The sequence below is a fragment of the Moschus berezovskii genome, chromosome 22, assembly GCF_049115385.1.
Source record: "Moschus berezovskii isolate FMDL1 chromosome 22, NW_MosBer_1.0, whole genome shotgun sequence".
Taxonomy (NCBI): domain Eukaryota; kingdom Metazoa; phylum Chordata; class Mammalia; order Artiodactyla; family Moschidae; genus Moschus; species Moschus berezovskii.
The window spans coordinates 27,591,393-27,604,093 of NC_142481.1; the positions used below are offsets into that span (position 1 = coordinate 27,591,393).

General features: G+C 42.1%; 1 protein-coding gene and 1 non-coding gene across 5 annotated transcripts in view; both read right to left on the bottom strand.

Annotated features, from left to right (window-relative positions):
- The window catches only part of PRMT7 (protein arginine methyltransferase 7), a 39,624-nt gene that overhangs the window by 19,510 nt on the left and 7,413 nt on the right, over positions 1-12,701 (bottom strand). For all 4 annotated transcript variants that reach the window (XR_008683982.2, XM_055412457.2, XM_088830112.1 and 1 more), the window contains exons 4-5: positions 8,713-8,862; positions 2,112-2,220 (exon numbers count right to left, since the gene is read on the bottom strand). Coding sequence is in view for 3 of the 4 variants with exons in the window: in XM_055412457.2 (XP_055268432.2) it covers positions 2,112-2,220; positions 8,713-8,862 (259 nt within the window). In the remaining variant the exon portion in view is untranslated. The remainder of the gene's footprint in view (positions 1-2,111; positions 2,221-8,712; positions 8,863-12,701) is intronic.
- On the bottom strand, positions 11,349-11,477 carry LOC129547378 (small nucleolar RNA SNORA19). Its single transcript, XR_008684055.2, has one exon. It is a non-coding gene; the product is annotated as a small nucleolar RNA SNORA19 (small nucleolar RNA).

Consider the following 12,701-nt stretch of genomic DNA (forward strand, 5'->3'; position numbering starts at 1 on the left):
AGAGTCAGACAGGAAGCTACATGGGAAAAGGGCTTCGGAAATCTGCACAAGGCTCCCCTCATGTCTCTTGCTGAATATATCCACACACACATGTAGGATGAGCCTCTAGAAGGCTGGGCAAAGAGTGACCATGTAGCTATAAGCTGAACAATTGTCAGAGCTCAGAGGACTGAGCAACATTCCAGTTCTGATCAGCCATGACCCAGGCACTCAGCAGAGACCCCAGAAAGGTCATGCTGTACTAGTATAGCTGAAGCAGCCTTAGAGCAGGGGTTCTCAACAGGGTAGGATTTTGCACGCACACACCCCACACCTGACACATTCGGCAATACCTGGAGACAATTCTGATACACACAAATGGTGCTGAGGAAGGAGATGCTATGAGCTTCCACCAGTTAAGAGGCCAGGAGTAAACATTCCACAAGGCACAGGACAACTTTCCCAGCAAAGAATTACTAAACCCACAATGTCAACAGTGCTGCAAGTAAGAAACCCTGTCTTAAAGCTATTCTAAGCCTGTGCCAAGCTTAAAAATTAGCCTTGAAAGGATCAAACTGATCTGCAAGAAATCCAACTGCATACCAGACAAAGCTTTTAAGGGAAGACAACAAAACTCAGCACTTAGCAATGTAAATCTCCCAATATACACAACATCTGAATAAAAATTACTAGACAGGCAAAGAAGGAAAACAGGACCCAGAACCAGGGTAAAAATGAGTCACTACAAGAAACCCAGAAAAGAAAAAGAGAGGCTATTTAAATCTGCTATTTAAAGGAACACACGAACACATAAGAACAACAGAAGTTATAAAAAAAAAAATCACAAAGGGATCGGTGAACCAAAAGACCCATCCAGGAAACTACCCATGTCCATCAGTAGGTAAAGTAATGAACAGATTATGGAATGTACCCACATGAAGTGAGGCTCACTAACAGAAAGAAATGAACACTTGATACATAAAACACTGGACAAAACTCAAAAACACTGTACTACAGAAAAGAAAGCAGACACAGAAAAGTACACACTACAATTTCACTCAAAATTCTAGAAAAGGCAAATCTAATCTATAATGGAGAAAGCAGATCAGTGAGTGCCTAGGGCGGGTGGAATGCTTGCAAAGGGTCATGAGGAATCTCTTTGGGCATGACGGAGACATTCTAGTATCTTGATGGTAGAAGTGGTGACAAGTGTGTTTACATTTGTCAAAACTCAAACTATACACTTCAAATGGGTGCATCCACTTTACATAAATTATACCTCAATAGGAAATTCCCTGGCAGCCAGTGGTTAAGACTCTGTACTTTCACTGCTGAGGGCCTGGGTTCAATCCCTGGTCAGGGAACTAAGATCTCACAAGCCATGTGGTGTGGCCAAATAAATAAATAAAAAAATCATACCCCAATAATGTTGATTAAAAATGGGATGATCTGTGTATGTACGGTACACTTTAAAAATAAGTAAAGGGAATATCAATCCCTTCTTTTGTGCACATTCCAGAACCTCCATAAAAAAAAGCTTTTCAAATGCGAGAAAAATGCTGAATTTAGGTAGATGTTTCTTTTAAAATACTGCATGTTTAATATCCATAACCTCATGCTAGAAGTTTCTCTTGTAAATCTTTTTCACTGTGCTCTCCCAGTATCAGTAGCATGTGAAATGTCAAAAGTCTGATTCAAATTCCCAGACTATAAAAAATATTCTGAAAACCGGAAGACCAAACTACACAGGAAAATCTCTTACGCTGGATACTGAGACAGGATACTGGAACTAAGCGAACCTCTCACTGTCAACCTTTCACTATTTCGCTTCTGTCTAATAAAACTCAAAACCAGATAAATTGAGCCAGACAAGTATTTCAACTTAAGCAAAAGGTTTCATTTGTTTACATCAACACTCGTATACTTGATTAGCTCTGGTTTACTCATTCCTCATTTATTTTAATTAGTGGAGAAATAAACTAATAGAGATGTGCTTATCTTCACACCAGCACATGGAGAGGTCCCAATTGTGTGCAATTACCTGGGTACATTCCCCCAGAAACTGGAATAAACCATTTTCTCTCTCCCACAAGAGCAAGTAAAGCTTCTGTCACAAGATGTGTTGCTCTCACCTGGTCCTACAGTCACCTCAGTGGAATGCTTATTGATAACCTTAATCTTATCACTGAAGCCGTTTTTCTCCACAATCTTCACAGCAGCATCAGCCATAGGCTTGAAAACCTAGAAATTAGTGAAAACCCAAATAAAAATAAGCAGTAAGTTAAATAACATCCTAATACCCAGTTTTTCCAGTAGTCATGTATGGATGTGAGAGCTGGACTATATAAAGAAAGCTGAGTGCTGAAGAATTGATGCTTTTGAACTGTGGTGCTTGAGAAGACTCTTGAGAGTCCCTTGGACTGCAAGGAGATCCAACAGGTCCATCCTAAAGGAGATCAGTTCTGGGTGTTCACTGGAAGGACTGATGTTGAAGCTGAAACTCCAATACTTTGGCCACCTGATGCGAAGAGCTGACTCATTGGAAAAGACACTGATGCTGGGGAAGATTGAGGGAAGGAGAACGGGATGACAGAGGATAAGATGGTTGGATGGCATCACCGACTCAATGGACCTGAGTTTGGGTAGGCTTCAGGAGTTGGTGATGGACAGGGAGGCCTGGCGTGCTATGGTTCATGGGGTCACAGTCGGACACAACTGAGTGACTGAACTGAACACCTGGTTAGCAAGATATACCTTGATTCTCGTCCTATGATTTGAAGTAAAAGAGGCCTCCATTATGGAATTTCTTCCTGAATACACAAAATGTACCTTTGTTACCTTTTGATATAGGCAAAATATTTTGTTGGGCTATTTTGATCTAAATACACAAGATTTCACCTATGTAATTTAAATGCATCTCCAAATGTGTGTCTATATTAGATATGAAGTGTGAGCAGGTCACCCTCCTGCTCAAAACTGCCTCAAATCCCCACTGCTAGTGGAACAAAGCCTATATTCTCTTATGGTATCTGAGGCCCTCCATACTATGGACCACCTTACTTTTACCCAGCCTTCCTCCCCTCCCACCACCCCCCCCCCAATACACACATACACTTCCAATGCTACAGCCACACTCATCTCCTCACTGTACAGGCAGAAGGCCAGCCTGAGCCTTCTCTGCCCTACTACCACCTGCCTAAGCAAACCCAACTTTTCAGGGCACAAATCCCCTCCTGATGGAAGTCTTCCCTTAACCCTTCACGTGTCCCTAAACATAAGCTCCTCTATCTCTTAATTTCCCACCTGCCCAATTTAGATTGCATAGCTCCGACCACATCACTGCATGAAACATACAGACGCACATGCAGCCACACACACATAGAGGAAAATTTCAGTTCAGGTGGTCAGTCGTGTCCGACTCTTTGCCCCCATGAACAGCAGCATGCCAGGCTTCCCTGTGTATCACCAACTCTCAGAGCTTGCTCTGACTCATCTCCATCAAGTTGGTGATGTCATCCAACCATCTTATCCTCTGTTGTCCCCTTCTCCTCCTCCCTTCAATCTTTCCCAGCAACAGAGTCTTTTCCAGTGAGTCAACTCTTCACATCAGGTGATCAAAGAATTGGAGTTTCAGCTTCAGCATCAGTCCTTCCAATGAATATTCAGGACTCATTTCCTAAATATTCAGGAAATTGACTGGTTTGATCTTCTTGCAGTAAAAGGAACTCTCAGTAGTCTTCTCCAAAACCACAGTTCAAAAGCATGAATTCTTCAGTGCTCAGCTTTCTTTATAGTCCAACTCTCATATCCATACATGACCATTGGAAAAACCATAGCTTTGACTAGACAGACCTTTGTCAGCAATGACTCTGCTTTTTAATATGCTGTCTAGGTTGGTCATGGCTTTTCTTTCAAGGAGCGAGCATCTTTTAATTTCATGGCTGCAGTCATCATCTGCAGTGATTTTGAAGCCCCCCAAAATAGTCTGTTTCCCCATCTATTTGCTATGAAGTGATGGGACCAGATGCCATGATCTTAGCTTTCTGAATGTTGAGTTTTAAGGCAACTTTTTCACTCTTCTCTTTCACTTTCATCAAGAGGCACTTTAGTTTCTCCTCACTTTCTGCCATAAGGGTGGTGTCACCTGCATATCTGACATTATTGATATTTCTCCCAGCAATCTTGATTCCAGCTTGTGCTTCATCCATCCCCGCATTTCACATGATGTTCTCTGCATATACATTAAATAAGCAGGGTGACAATATACAGCCTTGACGTACGCCCTTCCCGATTTGGAACCAGTCTGTTGTTCCATATCTGGTTCTAACTGTTGTTGCATACAGATTTCTCAGGAGGCAAGTCAGGTGGTCTGGTATTCCCATCTCTTGAAGAATGTTCCACAGTTTGTTGTGACCCACACAGTCAAAAGCTTGGTGTAGTCACAAAGCAGAAGGAGATGTTTTTCTGTAACTCTCTTGCTTTTTCAAAGAGGCAACAAATGCTGGCAATTTGATCTCTGGTTCCTCTGTCTTTTCTAAATCCAGCTTGAACATCTGGAAGTTCTCGGTTCACATACTGTTGAAACCTGGCTTGGAAAATTTTGAGCATTACTTTGCTAGTGTGTGAGATGAGTGTAATTGTGTGGTAGTTTGAACATTCTTTGGCATTGCCTTTCTTTGGGATTGGAATGAAAACGGACGTTTTCCAGTCCTGTGGCCACTGCTGAGTTTTCCAAATTTGCTGGCGTATGGAGTGCAGTACTTTCACAGCATCGTCTTTTAGGATTTGAAATAGTGCAACTGGAATTCCATCACCTCCACTAGCTTTGCTCACAGTGATGCTTCCTAAGGCCCACTTGACTTCACATTCCAGGATGTCTGGCTCTAGGTGGGTGATCACGCCATCATGGTCATCTGGGTCATGAAGATCTTTTTTGCATAGTTCTTCTATGTATTCTTGCCACCTCTTCTTAATATCTTCTGCTTCTGTTAGCACCATACCATTTCTGTCCTTTAGTGTGCCCATCTGTGCATGAAATGTTCCCTTGGTATCTCTAATTTTCTTGAAGAGATGTCTAGTCTTTCCCATTCTATTGTTTTCCTCTATTTCTTTGCATTGTTCACTTAGGAAGGCTTTCTTATCTCTCCTTGCTATTCTTGGGAACTCTGTATTCAGATGGGTATACCTTTCCTTTTCTCCTTTGCCTTTCACATCTCCTCTTTTCTCAGCCTCCTCAGACAACCATTTTGCCTTTTTGCATTTTAGAAATGATTTTGCAATTTAGAAATGATTTTGATTTTAGAAAATGATAAAGTAACCAGTCATAATGACAAGATTTCCATTTTTTTCTAAAACCTTTTCTGCATCCACCTATATTTTCTGCCACAAAAGCATATTTCTATTACAATCAAGAGGAAAACGCTATATACTTCTACAATGAATATGTGCTCAGGTAGGGGAAAAAAACCTTCACAATCTGTTTCAAATTATTTCAAGGCTCTAGTTTGATGGTTTTGATGTCGTTGGAGGGCCTCAGACCCTCAATTCTCACCAATCAGTCTGCCTCCACCCCAAAAGTATCACGTACTCTTACCATCCTCTCAGCCCTCCCGGCCCCTATCATTCATCTCCTCCGCTGACCCTGCAGAGTCTGTCCTTCACAGCCTCTTCCTCAGCCACCAAGAACTCACCTCAAACACTATCAAATGAACCCCGAAGCTGATTTCTCAACATCATCATCCTGTGTTCTCCCCTAGCCCTCAAATCAGTTTGGAGAACTGATTTTCTTTCAAGGGATGTACTGTCTGGTCTAAGAGCAAGTGAATCTTTCTTGCCAAGTAAATGAAATAAACAGCATTTTACTGTATTTTGGCCAATGATATATCCAAGGAGAGGTTTGCTAGAGACTCCTGGGTAAGTTCTTTTTGCCCTTAAAAAGGAGAAAGAAAATGAAGAAGCCAGGATCATGCTTGGTTTTCAAGGCATTTTGCCACAGAAGTCTCTGTAACCAATACACCTTCCCCAACATTCCTTCCTTTTCAAATGTACTAAAAGAGAAGCCTGCAGACAATGCCTGTGATTTCTTATATTCCATCCAATCCTCAACTCTACTCTCCTGAAAATATCACCTAAAGGGGGTCACCAATAACCTCTTAGCTGCCAACCCACAGCTTTCTCAGTCCCCATTCTGCTTAACTTCCATACCCGCACTAATACAGTAGCCACATGTAGTTATTTAAATGTAAATGGATTAAAATTGAGTAGTATTTAAAAATGTCAGCTTCTCAGGCCTACTAGTCACATTTCAAGTGCTTAGCAGCCACATGTGGCCAGGGACCATGATACTGGACAGCACAGTCATAGATTTTCACCATCAGAAAGTTCCAATAGACAGTGCTGCTCTAGGAACATCCACACTCGCTGGTCATTCCCTCCTTCCCGTGACTTCCACACCATCAGCACCTGCCTTCCAGGGTCTCTTCGTTTCTGTCTGGACTTGACTTCATGGCCACTCTTGTTCCCTCAGCCCCCTGAACACATCCCGCCTTTGCTCTTTTCAGTCTACTCTCTCTCCCTGGACAACCCCCTACACTGCCAGCTTTACATGTCATATCTTTAGCAAGTGAGTCCCAAATCCACTGTACACACCACCCTCAAAAGGTTCAGATTTCCGTCTCTAGGGACCATCAGGTTCTCTCTCACTCATTCTTCTGGACCTGTCTTTCCTGTTGCCATGCAGTTCAGGCACAGCTGAAAACCACAGGGCAGTCCAAAGACACGAAGACCAAAGAATCAAACAGGTAGTCACTGGAGCAAAAACTGGGAGGCCACCATAAAGACCTTAAGAGTCAAATGGAAGAGGTCTGAGAGTCACAAGCCAGAACAGCAAGAGAATTAGAAATCCAGGTAAGTGAGATGGAAATATGGAAAAACCTAAGAAAACAATTCTACCAATTCTATCAAAAAGTATGTTCTCATCCTGTATTTTTCACTAGCAGTCCACAAAGGTACTGGCTCCTGTCCCAACAGCTGTCCCATACGTAACATGTCCAAAATGAAATGCAGGGTCTTTCCCACAAAATAAGTTACTGGAAAGAGGAATTCCTCTTACCGGTCAATGGCATCCCTGCCTCTACCCTAGACACCCACACTAGCACTCTCTCTTTCACACACACACCATCCTATCAAAGCCACCAGTGTGGAGTGAGCACCAAATTAGGAGCCAAAAGACCAAGATCCAGGTCTAGCCTCTCTACTTATTAACTGTGGGACTTAAGAGTTCAACCTCTGTGCACCTTGGCCTCTTCACTTATGAAGATAAAATCTACTTGAGGCTATCAAGGCAACCGTCCTCAAACACTGATTTCTCTGTATCAGCTCAGAGCCTTGATGACACCCCCAAAGGCAAAGAATGACCCTTAATCATTTTAATGAAATCCTGAGACAAGTGTATAGAATTGCACGCAGGTGCACACACACACAACCTTATTACTATCATTGAACTATCACATGATAGTTGGACTATCACAGAAACTTGAAGCCCATTAACACCTAACTCAAGATATTAAAGTCTTTAACGTGACATTCAGGTCTTCCGGAGTCTGGCTACAATCTACCTTTCTGGGTTTTTCTACCATGACACCATTGGCCACAACTCTAGACAACACTGTTCCCAAACACACCATGGTACTCCCTCGGCCTAAACTGTCACCCTTCTAGACCATAAGCTTGAGGGCCACCCTGTAGACATGGGGGTGGGGGGCAGGTGCTGGAAGGAGTCTAGGCAGAACACCCTAGAGTGCTGACTTCTATACTTTATGGGAGAAAGCAAAAAACTTCTGTTTAAGCCACTGTTATTTTGGGACTTTGTCGTCTGCAACTTAATCACCATATGAAACAAATTTTAGGGCAAAATACACCAAAATTTTAACAATGGTTTATATATTGAGTCAATACACTTTTTTATATTTACCAAATTTCCTATAGTGGTATGCATTATTCACACTGCACACACGCACACATGTGTGCTAAGCTGTTTCAGTCTCGTCTGACTCCTTGCAGCCCTATGGACTGTAGCCCACCAAGCTCCTCTGTCCATGGGATTCTCCAGGCAAGAATACTGGAGTGGGTTGCTGTGCCCTCCTCCAGCTCCAGGGTATCTCTGATCAAGGAATCCAGCCTGCATCTCTTGCATCTCCTGCATTGGCAGGCGGGTTCTTTACCATAAATGCCACCTGAGAAGCATATTATTTGCATTACCAGAAAAATAATTTTGTTTAATATTTTATTAAAGGAGTGAAATGGCAGATTGCCAAACTATGGATAAATGCAGTAAGATAGCTGGCTCTGTCAGGACATTTATGGTAGTAGATCTCAACCTTGATGCACTTTAAAAAATTCCAATGCTCAGGCCACATCCCAGAACTATTAATTAAAATCAGGGGCGGGGGAGTGCAGGACAACTACTGACTAGGCATTAGAATTTTTTGAGAGCTCCTCAGTGATTCTGATATTCAGTAAAGGCTGAGAATCACTGTTTTCAGGGAAGAAAATGAGCTCCTGGAGGAAAGAATGGTGTGTGATTCATCCCTATGTTCTCAGAACCTGGCGCTATGCTTGGCATGGAGCAAACGCTCCATGCATGTCTGTGAACAAACGGATGGGGAGAGCGCAAGGGACACAACAGACTTTCCACACAGGACACAGAACATACACATGAAGAGTGTGGCTCACCTCAATGGCATAGCAGAAGTCGGCACCAGCCGTGACCGCCATCATTGACAAGAGTCCTGTGCCAGTGCCAATGTCAAGAACCAAGGCCTTGTGTCCTCTGTCCTTCACCCGGCTCACAGCAGCCCGGATGCCCTGGTAGTATTTCATATTCTAAGAGAAAGGGAGAAACGACTGTTACTTCATACCAGTTATTATAAGTGCTTTGCGAAGTTCTAGAGTCACGGTTGGCAGCAGCAGAGTTAAGTCCCAACCCCGTGGCCTCTGTGGCTTGCACTGGCTGAGTTGGACAGGCCTCCCGAGGCTCCAGGAGCACTGGGTCAGCCTCTTAAATTTATAAAGTAATTGCCTCTCCCCTCCACACCCACTCTTGCATACTCTGCTCAGAGATGCTGAGGCTCACGCTCTGCAAACCACATTCTCCTCTTTCCAGCTTTTAGAGGACTGGACAACAGGGGAACTAGAGGATGGAGGAAGCTTGTTCCTTCCCGCATGCGCACTCTCCTCAGGCCCTTCAGAGCTAGAAGCAGCACTCGAGCAGCGATTCCCTTCAGAGATCTGAGCATCAGCTCCACAGGACTCTCCTCCACACGTCTAGGTTCTGGGAACTCCAGTCTTCCCCCTTTGTATCCCCAGGTAAAGGAACTGCTTCCTGCAATTACTACCACAAGGTTACCCTGGTGCTTCCCAGTCCTCCCATACCCGTGTAACCAATTCCTTCTCTTGAAACAGATGCATATGCTTGTGGGCCCAGTTGTGTCTGACTCTTTGCAACCCCATGGACTGTAGCCCACCAGACTCCTCTGTTCATGGAATTTTCCAGGTAAGAACACTGGAGTGGGTTGCCATTTCCTCCTCCAGGGTATCTTCAAGACGCAGGGACTGAACTCATGTTTCCTGCATTGGCAGGGGCGATTCTTTACCACTAAGCCACCAGGGGAGCCCATTGAAACATATAATGTGGCTTTTGGTTTCCTCACTAGACTCTTAATTCATACAGCTTCCTGGGCTAAAAAATGTTTTCTTTTCAGGAAATTGTTTTTGTTTTAGTTCAGGTCCTTGGTAATTTAATCAGATATATATATATTTTTTCCTCTGTAACACTTTGGCTAATTAAGTACCTGGCCCTAGGATCTCATAGGCTGTGTGGTGCCGGCAAAAAGAAAAGAATATATCAAAAGAGCAACACCGAACTCTAAAAGCAAATGGAGTGATAATGTCAAAACTATGAAGTGAAGTGACTTCCAAACTAGAATCCAGCCCTTAGTGTGAGGACAGAATAAAGAAGTTTTTGGATAAGCCAAGCCTCAAAAACCTTACTGCCCATGAACCCTCTCAGAGTAATGTGATAAAGGATGAGCTTCACTCAAGAGCGAGGGAACCAAAGAGGAATACAGGGGACCCAGAAAATAGAGGACTCAATACAAAAAGAGGAGCAAAGGAAATCTATAGACAACAAGAATCCCAGGACGACAGATACACAGCAGGTCTAGAACGCACCTAGTCCAGACTGAGGCCGGAGAAAATGACCCCAGAAACAATCTCTAAGATGAAACTGACAGAACAGCCGATTGTTTTGACCTTCCTTTGGAAAGAAATTTTAGACTACCGGGAGAAAGTCCGGGCATAAAAGGATGACTACATAAAACACAAAGCAAAATAAGTTAATTATTAACAAAGAATAATGCAAGAAAGGAAAAGCAATCAAAATTATCACATAGCTCAACTGTGAACAGTATTTACACATGCCTAATAAAGTCAACACAATTTTAACTAACACACGTTTATATAAACATTTACCTCATCACAAAAGGAGGTATTATTGTTATCCCTATTTTACAGATGAGAAAACAGAGGCATAAAGAATTTAAATGACTTGCCTACTGAAACACTGAATGTTAATTTTGCAAAAATTATAACTGCGCTGGAAGGAAAGAAGAACGAGTGGGAAGGAGGAGCTGAAAGAATATCAAATTCTTAGCTCTCACAGTGGGAAGTCAATAGATAATAGCTATTTAGGTCTGGAAGTAAACATAAACAACTCAAAGAGAAGAAAGGAGGTTGCCTCTGAGTGTAAGCATAAAAATGTTTTGTCGGGGGACTATTATTTTTCACAATAAGCCTCACAGAAATATTTGACTCCTAAAGTAATTGCATTTTTGTCTTGGAAAAAATCAGTATGGCATTTTACATTATGTGCTTTTTATGGCAAAGAAAGAAAAAAAGTTAAAAAACAAAAAATCAGGATGGCAACTGATAGAATTGTTTAACTAGGAAAATGAACATCAAATACACTATCTCCACAAAAAGCAGAAGGGTGCAGATTTCTCTGTGTAGCTGTGGCTGTGGGGTAATGGAAAGACAGCAAATCTAGGAGCTGGTTGGGGAGCTTCAGTTCAATCTGTGAGCTGATCACCTGAGAGCCCTCATCAGCAGCATCCTCAACAGCAAACAAGGGTTGGGATATGTGCCAAATAATATCCATTAAATGAGCTATCACTTTTAATTTTTGTAACTTAAAAAAGTTATATTTTCTATACAACAAATACTAAAACACCTGCAATACTTTTTCAATTTTCTTAACATACAAAACCATCACACGACACAAAAAACACAAAATGTAACTTGAAGTTATTGATTGTTGTCTGACGGTGACTGATGGCAATGACTAAATTAGTCATGCTGCTAATTTACCTCCACATGTTTATTTAGCACATCAGAAATATCTTTTCTCCTGACATAAAGAAAAAAGACAATGAAATGTGCACAGCTATCACTTTTTAATTATCCAACTTTGAAGCTACTACTGGAGCCTCTTAAAAGACAACTGGCAGTATCCATAAAGAGTCCTATGTGTGTCCATAATCCTAGACTACACTAAAGATGACATTTCCATGGCAAATAAGCACATAAAATGATGTCTGACACCATTAGTCATTAGAAAAAAATCGTTTCATGTGCTTATTTGCCTTCCAAATATATTAAAACTACAAAGTTAAATAATGTACACTCAACACATAGACCCAACAATTCTACTCGCATATATTTACATGAAAGAAATGAAAACATGTCCACACAAAGACTTACATGTGAATGTTCAAAGCAGGACTATTCAAAACAGCCAAAAACTGGAAACAATCCAAATGTCTATCAATTGGTAAATGGATAGAATACAGTATATCCGTATGATGGAGTATTACTCAGCAATACAAAGAAATAGATACTAACACACTCAACATGAATGACCCTCAAATGATGAATGAAGGAAAAAAGACACATAGAGACTACATATTATATGATTTCATTTAGATGAAATTTCCAAAAAAGGCAAAAACTATGCAGACAGAAAACCTATCAGTGGTTGCCTTGGGGGAGGGGGGCAACCAGAAGGTTGAGTACCAGGACTGAATACCAACATGAGATAATTTTATGGGATAATAGAAGTGTTTTAAAACAACAACAAAATGGAAGGAACCATACAAAAGTACAGAGAAACATGTGCTTCTTGACTGTCACTAACCAGCAACTTCTGACTCCACTTCCTCATGTGTAGAACTGGGAAGGGGAGAATAGAAGTTAGAGTTAAATAATGAAGACTCAGGAATGTTCCATCAAGGAATTTGAAGTTTACCTCAAAGGCAGCAAGAGGACCCTGAAGGGTTTTAGGGCTGCTGTACAGAGGAAGGAAAAGAGGGGCCAACACCAGTAAATGAGGGCTGTGCAGGCAGTGGGCTTGAAAGAACAATAGAATTTGATGGTCAATCAACTACAGGCTTAGATTAGGGAAAGACATTATCTTTCTGGCTTGGCTGACTGGATGGATGACAACGTCATTTGTCCAAATCCTCTAGAAGTGAAGTCGCTCAGTCGTGTCCGGCTCTTTGCGACCCCGTGGACTGTAGCCTACCAGGCTCCTCCGCCCGTGGGATTCTCCAGGCAAGTGTACTGCAAGTGTACTGGAGTGGGTTGCTATTTCCTTCTCCAGGGATCTT